This window comes from Xyrauchen texanus, chromosome 19, assembly GCF_025860055.1.
Source record: "Xyrauchen texanus isolate HMW12.3.18 chromosome 19, RBS_HiC_50CHRs, whole genome shotgun sequence".
Classification (NCBI taxonomy): domain Eukaryota; kingdom Metazoa; phylum Chordata; class Actinopteri; order Cypriniformes; family Catostomidae; genus Xyrauchen; species Xyrauchen texanus.
In genome coordinates this window covers 38,947,726-38,964,641 of record NC_068294.1, presented here as the reverse complement: position 1 = coordinate 38,964,641, position 16,916 = coordinate 38,947,726, and the positions used below count along the sequence as shown (strand labels likewise).

At 38.6% G+C, this 16,916-nt stretch overlaps 1 protein-coding gene across 1 annotated transcript in view; it reads left to right on the top strand.

The window, feature by feature from the left end:
• Window positions 1–6,652, top strand: part of LOC127659400 (alpha-1,3-mannosyl-glycoprotein 4-beta-N-acetylglucosaminyltransferase B) — a 130,020-nt gene extending 123,368 nt beyond the window's left edge. The window contains exons 13-15 of the mRNA XM_052149201.1: window positions 2,475–2,562; window positions 4,778–4,890; window positions 5,937–6,652. Of these exons, the coding sequence (XP_052005161.1) occupies window positions 2,475–2,562; window positions 4,778–4,890; window positions 5,937–5,960 (225 nt within the window). The 3' untranslated portion in view covers window positions 5,961–6,652. The remainder of the gene's footprint in view (window positions 1–2,474; window positions 2,563–4,777; window positions 4,891–5,936) is intronic.
• Window positions 6,653–16,916: the final 10,264 nt, after the last annotated feature.

Genomic DNA, 16,916 nt, shown 5'->3' with positions numbered 1-16,916 from the left:
TGATAATTAATTAATAATTTTGCACTGTACATGTTATTGTAATGGGTAAAAAACATCAAACTGATCAAGCCATGTGTCATATGTCATTGGAAAGCTCTCAAAGAGCAGAATCTAACCAGCCCTTTTGTTTTACTCACAGACAAAAATATAGTGACTAATAGCTAAGAACATGTCTTTGACGTACGTTACATGTAACAGGGTTTGCTCATAAGCCGCGTTTTCGCTTATAACTTCATGAAAAATAACAGAACATTAAACATCACATACCATTACTTAGAGGAGGGAATCGGAAATGATATAGTATGTTTTCCAGCATCATGGAATGCTAAACCAATCGTATTAGGATTCAGTTTGCTGCAATCAGAGGTGGAAGTTATCCAAATATGGGCAGAGAGGATCGTTCACTCTAATTATATATGGCCACCAGGAGATGGCTCCAAGTACATGACAGAAACTCAATGATGGCTTAAATGACAACGAATGGAACTGAACGTGATCTCATTACTCATGCCTGCATGCTTTGGAGAGAGAGCATACCTTCAGTCATTGTTGTATTTGCATGTGTAATTAGTTCTTATGTACAATTATTATGTTTCATAACAGAGCTACCTTATTTACATCCTGAGATATATACTGTAATGTCAAATCAGAAAATTACATTTTTGGTTTGTTTTTTGTTGTTGTGATTTTTCAGCATTTTCTTTGGCAGAGAGTCTCATAATTTATCATAATATATATCATAAAAAATTTGAATTATTATAAATTTTTTTAAATATAAGCCTTTAATTTCATGCCACTGAAACATGAAATCTTTTCAAAAATTTTTGTGATAGTCAACATTATGCCACTCATGCAGTCGACTGAGCTCAACATGTATTAAACCAGGAAAAAAACATTTGTTTTTCAAACTCTAGTTTTCTTTATCATTTGCAAACACAAACTCTTAAAAAAAACAGCAATAGAAAGTGAGACTTCGAAGGAAAGCAAGGTAGCAAGTTGAGATAAAGATATACTTATGTTTTATGAGCTAATCTAATGGAACCATACCGTCACACCGCAATTAAAAGTGACCCGCTGTGTGTGCGGCTGGTGTGGAGGAAATATTTACTCCCGAGGGATAGCCGACAAGGGGCGGTACTGTGATTTAAGATCACACCAGGAAATAGATGCTCACTGCAAGATTAATAGCGGGGTTTTCTAAGAGCGAGAGCCTGCCTCCCTTGTAATATCTTGTCCACTTCCATCTCTCCTTGCGCTGTTTTCAGCTCCTCCCTTCTGGATTTTTATTTCTCTATTTGCCTCTCATTTCCTTCTTTGTAAAGCTCCCTTTAGGGACATTTATGGAATTTTCCCAGATAGAGGAATTTAGCAGGCAATGCCCTGGAGGAAAGACTATTTGCGGTTTGTTTTTATGCCATTAATGCAGTTTGGGAAATTAGAGTGCTGCTCTACAGGGGCTTGGCTCTTCATGTGATTATGTTTGTCATCTCTTGGCGCAACAGGGAGTTTCAGGCCAAAAAGAAACCTCATAAGACCCAGTTTCTGAAAGTGGTTATGGTTGCCAAGGATACAGGCAATGTACACACAATATAAAGGGATGCTTGTTTACAGAGGAACAAAAACACACAGTGTCCCTGTGTTTTGTAAGAAATGATTATTGTGAATGTGTTTGCTGAGAGGGGTCAGAAAGGTTCCTCACCGTAAATGTCAAGTTCCACTGTAGTGCTTTATAGTGCTATCTTTAACACTTTGATTTTTGTTCATTGTTTTTATTTTATCTTGACAGGAAACCACACGCAGAAACAGTATATCCCACTCAAAATAATCTCCGTAATTTTTTATAAAGGAAACCTAAAAGATAAAAGAAACACTTTCGTTCCGTGCGCTTTCATCAACTATCATGCATTTATTAAATTATTGCATGTAGCAGAATGAGATGATTAGCAAGCGCAATAAAGTGCCCTACAAGAAGAATACTTACTAAATGAGATGTATGCCCTAGTGATGTCATTATATATTTCATGAATAGTTACTCATTTGCCAATTGCAGCCATTTACAGCTTAGGAAATGTATAAATATTTAGGAATACTTTACAAATAAAGTAGTATAGTTACATCTTTACTATATTATAGATATTTTAGATCTTGAATGCTACCCCTGAACTAAATCAATATACATTTATATTTTTTTCAAGAAATTGAAATGCATAAATCCTAGTTATTATTTTGAGTGTACAATATACACTTTTATATATATTTTAGAGCTGCTAATTCAACACCTTCACCCTTAACCTAACCCTAACTCTTTCTTAATACAAAAAAAAGAAAAGAAACTGAAAGCCTGGCCTAAACCATTTCAACCGTGTGAACGTGGCCCATAAAGTGTTACTGTAGTGGTAGTAAATGTATCAGAGGAATGTCTTATGTTGTGCAGTTACACTTTCATAAAGAAACACTCTTACCCTCTTTATCAGAATATTCAGTCAGAGAAAGAAGCATTGAAGGAGGGAAGAGAGAAGACACCAAAGTACCAGCGAACAGAAGACGGCTTCATCAGAATAGGTGAGCAGATCCACATACTACACCAGCTCTGAAGTGCACGCTATATATAGCAGCATGATATGTCCCATAAACAACGTTCATGCTCTTATGAAGCATGTGATGGCCTAATAAAGTAAAGGTGAGCTCTGCCAGCCTGTTCCTTGAATGACACATTGATTCAGACTGACACCGTTCATTCACTGGTTATTAATCAACTCTTATAGATGATGATTGATGATGATCTCAGTTTTTATAGTTTTTGTTGTTAGTGTTTTTATGAAGCCTTAAACACCTGTCTGTTTAAGTACCTTGGCAACCCACTGGCTCATCTAGAATTGATGAAATATCACATTGTTAAAGCGGCCTCCACAATAACAGTGTCCTGATAGAGAGCCAGAGCCGCCCACTTCAGATGCTGCTAAATGAGAAAATAGAGAAGAGAATTCAACTAATGAAAGAGATGTGTGAATCATTCACTGCTGAAACATGGATTTATTCCCTTCTTTTTCTTACTTTTCTTTCTTCCCTCCTCTCTCTTTCTTTTCTCCTCATTTCTTTTCTTTCTTCCCTCCTCCTCTCTTTCTTTTCTCTTCATTTCTTTTCTTTCTTCCCTCCTCCTCTCTTTCTTTTCTCCTCATTTCTTTTCTTTCTTCCCTCCTCCTCTCTTTCTTTTCTCTTCATTTCTTTTCTTTCTTCCCTCCTCCTCTCATTCTTTTCTCTTCATTTCTTTTCTTTCTTCCCTCCTCCTCTCTTTCTTTTCTCTTCATTTCTTTTCTTTCTTCCCTCCTCCTCTCTTTCTTTTCTCCTCATTTCTTTTCTTTCTTCCCTCCTCCTCTCATTCTTTTCTCTTCATTTCTTTTCTTTCTTCCCTCCTCCTCTCATTCTTTTCTCCTCATTTCTTTTCTTTCTTCCCTCCTCCTCTCATTCTTTTCTCCTCATTTCTTTTCTTTCTTCCCTCCTCCTCTCTTTCTTTTCTCTTCATTTCTTTTCTTTCTTCCCTCCTCCTCTCTTTCTTTTCTCCTCATTTATTTTCTTTCTTCCTCCTCCTCTCTCTCTCTCTTTCTTTCTTCTCCTCATTTCTTTTCTCTTCTTTCTTTCCTCCTCCTCCTCTCATTCTTTTCTCTTCATTTCTTTTCTTTCTTCCCTCCTCCTCTCATTCTTTTCTCTTCATTTCTTTTCTTTCTTCCCTCCTCCTCTCTTTCTTTTCTCTTCATTTCTTTTCTTTCTTCCCTCCTCCTCTCTTTCTTTTCTCTTCATTTCTTTTCTTACTTCCCTCCTCCTCTCTTTTTTCTCCTCATTTCTTTTCTCCTATCTTTCTTTCTTTCCTCCTTTATTTATTTATTTTCTCCTCCTTTCTTTATTTTCTCCTTTCTATCCTTCCTTTCTCATTTCTTTTCATCCTTCCTTTTTTCTTTCTTTCTTTCCTCTTTTATTTATTACTTTCATCCTCCTTTCTTTCTTTTTCTTTTCTCCTTTCTTTCCTTCCTCCCTCCCTCCCTCCCTTCCCTTACTTTTTTCTTTCTTTCTTTTTTCCTTTACTTCTACCTTTCTCTTTCATCCTTTCCTTTTCATCTCTTTCTTCCCTCCTCATTTCTTTCCATTTAATTCTTTCTTTATTTCTTCTCTCCTCCATTCTTACTTTCTTTCTTTTCTTCTTATTCCTTCTTGATCTATTTTCACTTTTTCTTTTTTCCATCCTTTTCTTTCTTTTTCCTTCTACCTTTCTTTCTATCCTGTTTGTGTCTTTATTGTTTGCATAACATGTTCCGTTCTCTACAATATAGTGTATCTTAATCATTTATTTATCTTTCTTTGTAATTATCATTTAGTATGCATTAATATGCACAAATATATGAAAGTGACCAGCATCCTATACGGGCAACTTTTTACATGTTGTACATTTTTGTCAAGATCTACTGTACATTTGTTTATTTTGTATAAGTGTGTGTACTTGTTAGTTTATTTAATAAAACACTTCACAAGCTTTTAGCTCTTGGTGTTTAGAGACTTTTCTGAAATCATAAATTACAATAAGCACTCTCTCTCAACGGCCTCAGAGTGAGAAGGATAATAATCTAATAATGGTTTGTTTTTCCACTGAATCAATTAAAATATAAAAACTTGGCACAATCTGCCACAGCCTCCTATTCTCAAATGACTTATTTTAAAAATGTATCTAAAGAGATTGTTTAATGAAATACAGTATCTCACAGTACTGCATTAATGCTTTCTATAGGACGGTTTGAGAATGGTATAGCTGAGGGGGAGGTAGACGCTTCCTTTGGTCCATTGGAGGCGCTGCGGCTGTCAGTTCTCACAGACTCTCCTGTGTGGGTGATTCTCAGCGAGGTACAGTACACAAAAACTATTCACCATCTGCTGCTCACTCATGAGATAGATGATTAGACAGGACTGGTGTCCTTGTTGAAACATGCCTTCTATTCTTTTCAAGAGGAAGAAGCTTTTTTGTACCTTATATTTTAATTAAGCAATAAGATACATGCACTATGCTACATTGCAAGAGCATTGTTTGGCATGACATACAGTGGAGTATTTATTCACAATATAGCACAGCCTCGAGTTCCTTATTGCTCTTATGTTATGCTGATTGGTCGATACAGCATTCGAGCCGTGCTAGAATACACTATAGTAACAATTATGACATGGAAATATGTTTGTCATGAAAGTTATGTGTCATAAATGGTCCTAAAATAGACTTACATTTTCTCAATAAAATATTAAATTAAACTAATTTGAATAATAATGTCATTATTATTGATAAATATAATAAGATATAAAATATACTGTATGTAAATACAGTATACACAGTACTGTGCAAAAGTCTTAGGCACATAAGATGTTTCACACAAGCATTTGTCTTAAGTTGGTTATTTATATCTTCAGATTTAGTGTGTCAACAGGAAATATAAATATTAGACTCCCAAACATTAATTATGCAAATAGAAAAGATTAGAATAGAAGAACAGGGAGCCCTGCAACAGATATTATGGCCCCCACTTAACATTGAGGATATATATATATATATATATATATATATATCCTATTATACTTTAATATAATATATTATAATATATCATGATAGATTATATTTAAATGTGTGTGTGTGTATAATAATATTATTATTATTATTATTATTATTATTATTTTAAGACAGTTAAGCCTATACCTTTTATTTTATTCTTTTTTTAATTTTTTATTATTTTATTTTTTTTGCTATTATTATTTACAATAATTATTGAATGATTATTTTCTTATTAAAATCTTATTATAATTTTTTTCTTTATATTTGCTGTAAAATAGGACCTGGACATGTATCTGACAGCTTTCGTGAGATCCAGGGATTTTCTGAACTCTTTAAATCTTTCTCTTTACAGATATTTGTCAGGAAAGCAGAATGACGGATGTTGAACAATACCTCATGACTTTATCGGGCGCTCTGGTGCAAGACGCCGTCTGCTCAGCATCTCCACAGGAACGCTCGCCATGAGTTTCTTTAGCTTGCTCCAATAGCGCCCACTGCTGGTGACAAGCTGTTATAGCAGGGTAGAGAATACCAGCCACTGGCTTGTTCAGAGTGGTCACACGAAGACAGCTGAGACGTGCTGCAGTAGCTGACAGATGACTGATGATTTTGTAAACTGTATTTATATGTATATATGCCCATGATTCAGTTTATGTAATTACACTGGTATATTATCAAGGGCTTCCTGGATGGTCATGCCCGTGATGATAAATACTTTATGCCGTTCAACAGATGCTGCTTTTGGAATGGAAGACTCTTTCCTACTCGAGATACAATTTTCAAAGTTCAAATTGTTTTGTTAATTTGTTGACAAATAATTTTATTTAGGCTTTTCCAAATGTGTGTATTTATTGTATTTATTAAGATACATGAATTAGTACACACGGGCATGTGGCCAAATATGTGTTTGATCATTCACAGGCCTATAGCGCGTGTTCCAAAGTCCATCCAAATAATTAAAGATGATGACAGAGTCAAATTTATTGTAACTAGAGTATGATGCAAAAGTGTTTCTTCTAAAAACTGAAATTGCTGGACTCTTCTTGTGATAATAAAAAAACAACAACAAAACAAACAAAAGGGAAGACGTCAAAACATAATTTTTAATATATTTTTGGTCTATATTTTTTCATTTCCAACCAAATTTAGTTAGATCATATGGTGATTTAACTCTCTCTCTCTCTCTCTCTCTCTCTCTCTCTCTCTCTCTCTCAGCAGTTTGCCTTAATGTAATGTGATGGTGGGCATTAGCATGGTGGCGGTATATTGTGTTAGATCTGGTAGGGTATCCAGAAATCATATGATTATATAGAGATGGATACGTAGACCAACATCCTGTCAGAAACAGTAATGTTCACATAACATCTGTAGCTTGAATTCTATACAGCTCAACGGGTATCAATGCACTGTTATTTAGACTGAAGTGATCATTAATGTTCATCAAATACTACACAAATGTGTCAAGACTCCTGATTTACTTTTACATTTACATTTATGTATTTGGCAGACGCTTTTATCCAAAGCAACTTTCAGAGCCCTTATTACAGGGACAACCTGGAATTAAGTGACTTGCTCAAGGACACAATGGTGGTGGCTGTGCGGATCAAACCAGCGACCTTCTGATTACCAGTTATGTGCTTTAGACCACTACACCACCACCACTCCCATGAGTTTTCATGCCTATTTTTTAAGGAGTCAGTTGAGCAAAAGAGTTCAATACAATACAACACTGATGATTACACAGTAAGATGGAAGGCCAGGGCATTCCCTTCAAACACTGATGGAGAGAAATACACAGCCTGGACAAAAAAATAAGGATTTAGGTTTGGATTTAAATAAGCAGGCACTTAAGAGCCCATGATTGAATCATTATTTCGTTGATTAATATGTTTCAGTTGTCAAAAATTATTTTAGCTCTAACTGATGCAGCCTTTCTTTTCTCATCCATGTCAGAAGACGTATCCCGTGGTCATGGAAAAGATGTTACTGTGTTTCAGAAGGGGCAAATTATTTGCAAGAATCAAGCAAATTAAACAACTAAGAAGATTGCTCAAATCACTGGAATTGGGTTAAGAACTGTCCAATGCATTATTTAAACCTGGAAGGATAATGGTGTCAGCTTTGCGGAAGAAATGTGGTCATAAATAAATCTTCAATGATCGTGATCAGAGATCACTAAAATATTTGGTGAGGTTACATAGTAAAAAATTGATGGTAGAACTCTGTTTAATAGTGAAATTAAGAGCATTTCCACCTGCACAATGCAACAAGAATTTACAGGATTGGGACTAAACAGATGTGTGGCCACAAGACAGCCACTTATTAGTGAGGCTAATCATAAAAAACTATTTCAATTTGCTAGGGAGCATAAAGATTGGACTGTGGAGCATTGGAAATAGGTCACATGGTCTGATGAGTCCAGATGTACCCTATTCCAAAGCGGTGGGCGCGTCAGGGTAAGAAGGGAAGCGCATGAAGTGACGCACCAATCATGCATAGTGCCCACTTTACAAGCCACTGGAGGCAGTGTTATGATCTGGAGTTGCTTCAATTGGTCAGGTCTAGGCTCAGCAACATTATACGGCAATAAAATGACATCAGCTGACTACCTGAATGTACTGAATGACCATGTTAAGCCATCAATGGATTTTTTTCTTCCCTGACGGCATGAGTATATTCCAGGACAACAATGCCAAGATTCATCGGGCTCAAATTGTGAAAGAGTGGTTCAGGGAGCATGAGGTATCATTTTCACACATGAATTGGCCACCACAGGTCCTTAACTTAAACCCATTGAAATTCTTTGGTATGTCAGGAGATGACTTCACAGAGTGGTTTGTCTCTCCCGTCATCAATACAAGATCTTGTCCAAAAATTACAGCAATTTTGGACAGAAATAAATATGACGCTGCATAAGGTTGTCAAAACAATGCCATGACGAACGCATGCTGTAATCAAAGCTAAAGGCAGTCCAATTAAATATTAGAGTATGCAACTTTTTTTTCCAGGCAGTGTAAGAGTAAGTTCGAAAAGTCACTTCATCTGACCTATAAAGAAACTGAGAAATCATCCAAGTTTGTTTTACAAGAGGGTCCTCTACCAGTTTCAAGCAGTGAAGAAATACATCAACTTTACTGTCCCTTCATGTTGTCACCTCATTAGCCAATTGATCTATGAACTCAAATGAAAATTGAATGCTCCTGTTAACTGAACTGAATAAAGTTCCAAGTTTAAATGTTGTTAAGATGATAAGGGGTCAGGATTGAGGTGTAGAACATTCTAGACAGAGTAATGCTTCCATACTACCTTATAAAGTTTTTTTTTTTGTTAACATCCACCTGGATATGTCGTTCACGACTGAGAAACAAAAACTAATCCCTTATGTCTTTCCCATATTTTTATACATAGGCCTATGTATAAAATTACGATCACTCACATGAGATGAAGACTCTAGTCATATCAGTAACCTTATATAAGCTTTTTATTGCAATGCCTAGCTAAGTGCTAAAACAAACTAGAAACATGCTAGCAACCTGTTAAAAAATATGTGTAATGTCTAGCTAAGTGCTAAAACATGCTAGCAACATGCTAAAACATGCCAGCAATGACTAGCTAAGTGTTAAACACACTAGGAACATGCTAACAACATGTTAAAACATGCTAGCAATGCTTAGCTAAATGCTAATACATGCTAGCAACATGCCAAACATGCTAGCAATCCTAGCTAAGTGCTAAAACATGCTAGACACATGCTAAAACATATTAGCAATGCTAGCTAAGTGTTTTATCTATCAATAATCTTTCAGACTAGGCTTTTTCAAGCCAACCTAAAGTTTGTCCACAAATGTTTCAAGCTTATGTTGTAATACAAAATGTCCATGTATTGTCAAGTAATGTTTACCACAGACCTTATTTTTCTCATAAATTCAAAACCCCCTTTATAAAAACCCATAGGAAAATAAAGAGGGAACCCATGGTGAATTCTCTTCTGGGTTTTTGGAGAGTAGAATGTTTTTTTGAGTCAACAACCAGTGATTCCATGAGTTCTTCACGAGACTGAGGCGCGCACAGGACAGGAGTTGTTTGGCGGGTTAGTGACGACTGTGCTGTGACTGAAGAGGATGGAGATGGGAAGTTTGGATGGAGAAGATGAATCTTCAAACACAGATGGAGAGGAATGGTACCAGGTTCAAACTGCACATAAAAGGAAAAATAGGGAATCTGATTCGGATGACAACATAACAGAAGTAGGAGGAAGGGAGTTGAGTTCAAGGCTATGGTCAATTTTCTGCAGTATTTGAAACATCAATAACCAAATGAATTTGATGTATCTGCACAATACTTGTCCAACAACCATGTCATTTTTTGTATGGATAAGAAACAACAAGATGCTGCATTGAAAATAAAGGAGATGGGAGGGGTAGCTGTAAAGTCCATATACCGGGAGAAACTAAAAACATGCAAAAGCCTGCCAGACCGTGTAAAAATAGGATATGTCTGCTATACAGCAGGCCCATATGTACGTCCTCCACTTAGATGCTTTAATTGTCAAAGTTGGGTCATGTAGCAGCAATGTGTAAAGGGAAAAGGAGATGCTGCAAATGTGGTGGAGATCATGATTACGGACAATGTGGGGAAGGTCTTGAACCAAAGGGCTGTAACTGTTGTGGGCCACATAGTGCAGACTTTGTAGGAAGCAAGGCCCAAACACAAGGCATGAAATAAAAGACTTTGCATAATATGACATATGCACAAGCTGTGAGACAAGTTCAGATTGAGCATGGAGAGGTTGGGAAAAACAGCTTAACCCAATTAGTGATGCAGGATGGATTTGGAAAAGGATAATGTATCCGTAATTGCCCTGTTAATGCAGAAACACTTGTGGTTAATAAAATTAATTTTGAGGAATTTATTGCTGAAGTTATTAACTGTACAGCTCAAACAAATAAAAGAACTGAACATTTTTAAATTATAATAGCGGCAGCTGCACATGATTTAGATAATTCAGTTGATTTAATTCAGGCACTTCTTGGACAGTCTGAGGGCTCTTCTTTATCCCAAGAGCCGTTAGGCTGTCAGAGAGGTAAAACTAAAATATGAAATTTCTGATTTTACAATTAAATCTCCAAAGTGTAATTGCTAATGATCAAAACAACTGCACCTGATATTGTTTGTGTTCAAGAAACTTGACTTAAACCGCAGTTAGACTTCGTTATACATTGGTGAGGAAGGATAGGGTTGAAACGAATGGTGGAGGGTGTGCAACTTTTGTAATGGATGGGGTAGAATATAGAGAGCTAGTAGAAGAAACACAAAATGAACGTGTTGAGGGGTGGATGTTTGTTGGGAAGGTAAGAGTAGTGCATTTTTATAATCCTTGTAAGCAATTAACAATTGAAAGTTTAAATCCAATTTGGGTTGATAGTAACGGTAATGTAATATGGTGTGGGGATTTTAATTCTCATAATGTTCTTTGGGGGAGCTCTAGGAATGATAGAAATGGTGTATTAGTAGAAGAATACATGGATGAACATTCACTGGTATGTTTGATGGAAGAGGAACCAGAATTAACATTAGAGACTCACCAATGTCCTGCATAGATTTAACATTAGTATCAGGAACAAGTGCATTAAAATGTCAATGGGATGTATTAGAACACACTATGATTGGAAGTGATCACTTCCCCATAATATGTAGAGTAGGTATAGATATGAATAAGAGAACAATTAAAAAACAAGCAAAATGGAGATTCGGAAATGCTGACTGGGTGAAATTGAATAAAATATGTAGTAATAATGTGAGCAGCAGAGGAGTCCATTCCTTTGTCAAAGGGCAGTGGATAGAGGGATGTTGTTCCATGGTGGAATGATGAATGTACTGAAGCTGTTAAAAGCAGAAATTAAGTGTTTAGGGAGCTCAGAAGAACGTTAGTACCAGAATCCCTTCTTAGCTACAAGAGGAACAAAGCACAGGCAAGGAGAGTTATTAAGTAGGCTAAAAAGACATACAGGCAAAAATGTTGCTCTTCAATAGGAAGAGAAACGCAGCTGGAAGATGTATGGAGTCTGTTACAAAAAATTACTGGAGTATATAAGATAAATAATATCCCAGTACTTATAGGAGAACAGCTTGTAACAGCTGTAACAAAGGATGAAAAAGCAGAACTGTTAGTTCAAACTTTTAAAAAACCACATAGTCAATTATAGGAATAGAAGTAAGGAAATTTTGGAACAGTGTGAAGACATATATTATCAGAAACCTACTGGACAGAGAGCTTTAGATGCAACCCAAAAGAGTACTAGCATGAGTTGGAAGCACCACCCCAGGGAAAGACAGGGTGTGTTATACTAAGTTTACATATGCAGATGAAGTGGTGCTAAAGGCAGTCTTGGGTCTTTTTAATAAGGTTTGCCAATCAGGTAATTCCATTGCCAAACCAGGGAAAGAACCATCAATAGCAGGGAACTATAGACCGATTGCTCTTACATTTACCCTCTGTAAAATGATTGAAAGAATGATTGCAAATAGGTTATATTATATTTTAGAAAGCAGAGGACTAACAGCACCATACCAGTATGGTTTTCGGCCTGGTCGTTCTAATCTGGATTCACTTGTAAGGCAGGAAACTGAAGTTAAAAAGGCATTAGCCATGAAAGAGGTACTGGAGTATTTTGGAAACTATATTCTGAGTATATTTTGATATCAAAAAGCCTATGATATGATGTGGGAAGAAGGATTATTATTATTATAGTTGCAGAAGATAGGATTAGGGGCAGGCTATACATTTCTGTTTTTTGTTTTGTGTTTGGACTTTCAATTCAAGTGAAGGTGGGTGATACACTATCACATATGTTTACAGTGGAGAATGGAACACCTCAAGGAAGTGTTATCAGCCCTATATTATTTAATATTGTGATTAATGCTATAATATAATATATAATGCTCTGAAAATTCAGCAAGCAATAGGGGGTGTGGTTAAATTTACAGGGTCATAATAAAGAAGATCTGGCAAGATAAGTATTAGAAGAAAGAAATTCAAGAGGATCAGAATTTGCATGGAACGCTAAGGAGTGGGCAGAAGAAATGTCATTAGATTCTATCATATTTGGACCAACTGTTACAATATCCCCAATGTCCCATGGTTATTCAGTGTACCTTAAATTGACTTTAAATTACATGAATACATTCAAAAAGGAGAGAGTGGAAATAATATCAAATATATACCTTTGGAACATATTAGAACTGCCCATTATGTTGCGACATGCGACGAGAGCGCACACTGCCGTGGCGATTTATGTACGCTATCGTGGTGTGTGCTGTCTGAGCGAATCAAGACGTGCTTGCCCCGATGTAGCGGGGCACCTCTGCAGGGCAAGGATTACAGCCAGCAACTCTAGCCAGTTGATGTGACAACCCAACCGAGGCCCCGACCAAGAGCTGGCGGCTGCGTGCCCGCTGCACACGGCACCCCGACCCTATTTGGAGGTGTCTGTGGTGACCAGAATGCGTCAGGACACCTGCTGTAGGGGGACTCCTGTCCACAGAAAACAGAGGTCTGTCCAAGGGTTGAAAGTTTGGCGGCAGGCTGGGTTGATGAAAACACGGTATGTGCTGTGGCACCATGCCCATCTCGGAACTCGAGTCTGAGGCCAGTGCTGAAGCGGCCTCATATGCATCAACCACATATGCCCCAGGAGCCTCTGAAAATGTTTTAGAGAAACCACTGTGCCTGGCTTGAATAAGGTGAGGCATTTCAGCACCGACTGTGCAAGCTCGTTGTTGAGGCACGCTGTCATTGAGACTGAGTCTAACTCCATGCTGAGAAAAGAGATGCTCCTAACCAGGGCGAGCTTGCTCTTTTCCCAGTTGACCTGAAGCCCTAGACGGCTGAGGTGCCTGAGCACCTGTTCCCTGTGGGGGCACAGTGACTCTCGAGAGTGGGCTAGGATGAGCCAATCATTGAGGTAATTGAGTATGCGGATGCCCACTTCCCTTAGTGGGGCAAGGGCTGCCTCTGCGACCTTCGTGAAGACGCGAGGGGACAGGGACATGCCGAAGGGGAGGACCTTGTACTGGTACACCTGATCGTTGAACGCAAACCATAGGAAGGGTCAGTGTCGAGGCAAGATAGAGACGTGGAAGTACGTGTCCTTCAGGTCTACCGCTGCAAACCAATCTTGATGCCGGACACAAGTTAGAATGTGTCTTTGCATGAGCATTTTGAACGGGAGTTTGTGCAAGGCCTGGTTGGAAACTTGCAAGTCCAAGATTGGTCGTAAACCGCCGCCTTTCTTGGGTACGATGAAGGCAGTAGAAACCCTTCTTCATCTCAATTGGAGGGACAGGCTCTATCGCATGTTTGTGTAAGAGGGTCGCGATCTCCGCACGTAGGGTGTTGGCATCTTCGCCGTGCACCGAGGTAAAGCGGACGCAGCCAAAAGGGGCAGGGGCCTGGCGAACTGAATCGTGTAGACGAGTTGGATGGTCCTGGCCAGCCAGCGCAATGGTTGGGAAGTGAAAGCCACGCGTCCAAGCTCCGTGTGAGGGGCACTAAGGGGGCGATTGCTTTTGAAGTACCTGGCAAGGCTTCGTAGTGTCGGGAGGTAAAAGCATGTCCCGAGGCTTTGGGGCTGAGAGAAGACTTGAAGCACTTACCTTGCTCCCAGGGGGCGGGTTAGTGACTGAGGACGAGGTCCCGTCTAGGTATCCTCTAGACTCGTCAGAACTGGCTGGCCGGGGGACAGCAGTCATGGGTCCGGAGGCGAGGGGTCTGCGTCCAGGGTGCTGGGACTGCCGGAGTATGGCACCGGGTTGCCGAGAGAATGGCATTTGTCTACTTCCCTCATCTTGACCAGGTTCAGCCATAAGGGACATTTCTGAACCACGAGGGTGGCCATTGCCTGCCCGAGTGTCTGCACTGGGGGCTGTGAGGGCTGAGGGAAAGATGGAGGGTTCCAGTCCAACCCCACGCTGACAGCGGCCCGTGCAAGCATGTCGGCCATCTGGGCATCAGCCTCAGACTGGGCGTGCCGACCCGAAAGTGGCAGTCGCCACAAACGCCACCTCAGTTTGATCGTGGCCCGGACACAAGAGGCAGCGTCTGTGACCGTCAGGAGCGGAGAGAAATCGACCGCATCCAGGAACTACACAGGGGTGGAAGGGCATCTTTACAAAGACGCGTCCTGAAAAGGACGTTCACGCCAACTGTATAGTGGTCTTTTAGAGAAAATAAACTCTTTTAAGAAATATTATCTTTTAGACACACTGTTGAAGTGCCCAGGGGCAAAGCAGCACTGCCGTGCAGAGAAGTAGAAAGCCGCTGATATGCGCCGTAGATCCAACAGCAGACGCTCTACAAAGGTGAGTGGAAAAGTAGTGATCTAAGCTCGCTGATCGCACAACGCTCGGCTCCGAAGAAGAAATCTGAATGAACAGATGCACGATTCCCTCCCTTTATGTCCGGGGAGCGACATGCAAATTCTGTCTGCCAAATTGGCCTTTTCTCAAGTTCAGAGGTAACCGAGGCCTTCAGGAAAGTCCCCTAGTGTCGCTTCACAGAAGTAAGTAAGTCACAACGTCAAAGTGAGCGACAGATGGGGAATGGGTCATACTAAACATAATGCAACAGTTCACATCATGGGCAAACATAACACGGGTTTGTGGGACACATAACAGGAAATGGAAACTGCTGAACATGTTTTAACTAAATGTTTTTAATTAAATCAGATATGAACAGGAAAGAATTGAACTTATAAGAGAACTACAAACTTCAGGATGTACAGAATATGCTCTTAAATATTAGATCAGGAACTGGTAAAATAGTAAAAGCAATACTAAGATTCGTAAGAAATAATGGCCTTAAACATAGAATATACTGTAGGAAATCATCCTTTCATTCCTAGGTTTCATCTCTTCACACTCCAGCACAGTAGGTGGCGGCATGCACCTATTTAGTTGTTTTGCAGCCCCCCAGTAAACCCACAGAAGAAGAGTTAACATCCACCAGGAAAAGTAGACATGTTGATGGTATGCTAATACCCTCATGTAGGAGCATTTGGCAAAATAGTTTGCTATTTGAACTGGTGCATTTAAGTTTAGGGAGCCATTTTGTACCTTTCCCACCCAGTTTCACTACAAGGATGCACTGATGTGGACTGAACTTTGTTGTATTTTGTATCATTTATATACAGTAAATCATAGTTAAATTAAGATTCAATCCAATCTGAAAATGGTAATACACATATAATCCCTTAAAATAACCCATTATATCCCATCCTTTTTTATGATTTATTCTCATTGTACCTTCATCATATGTCTGGCAAAACCTTTGGGGAATCCTTAGAAGTTAATGTCATAATAAACAAGTTTCACTCAACCAGTTAATCCCTTGATGGCTGCTTTACCTGTTTTCGTGCCCTGAAGTTGATGGCTGATCTTAATGAGATGATGGCCCCCCCTCCAAAACAAACAAGAGGAACAGAGACTTTCTTGGGCGTGCCCAGAAAACAAACACTGCAGTTAAGATTCTCTAGCATGACAATCACATGCAATCAAGGTAATCACAAATTCAAACACTGAAAGTTGTGTGAAACATTTAAATGTAATTGAACTCAATGTCAAATCAGCTTAAAAGAGAACAGGTGGATAAATATAACAGTTTGAAAGGACTTCATGTTCTGTTTAAAAATAATTGTTATGGAAATGTTCTGCCAGCCTCACTTTTTCTGCCATGTAAACATTTCAATATCCATACACGTGTACCCTGAATAATACATTATAAATCTTGTTTCTGTTTGTGAAGTTAACTTGAATTAATTAAAGGCACCTCAGTGGTGATGTTGAGGTAATGTTGCCTGTATTATTACAAACTCTTTACAATTTTTATTTTTTTTACCTTGGTAGCCATAGTTTCCGAAATACCATAACTACTACAATTTTCACAACTGTAAAATCATAATAAATTTATTTGAAATATCCTTAAACAGATTGATGAGCTTTTATGATTTTTGAAGAAAAAAAATTCTCTCTTTCATTAAAACAAAAACATTATATTATTTATAACACTTTGGGATGTAAACAACGTTTTCATAAATTACAAATATCTAAAGATCCTCACTCACTACAAGCGTGCCTCATCCAATAAGCGTCTATTTCCGCATACACGACAGCCAACCAGCGGTGTCCACGAGGTGCAGGTCGAAGGTGGTGACGTCAGTCCATGACAGACATAAAATCTGTACAATCAACACGTCCGAACTCAATGCAGTAGCCAATCGAATTACGCGAGAGGCGGAGCTTCAGCTCCGGGATTCATCTTGCATAGTCACATGTT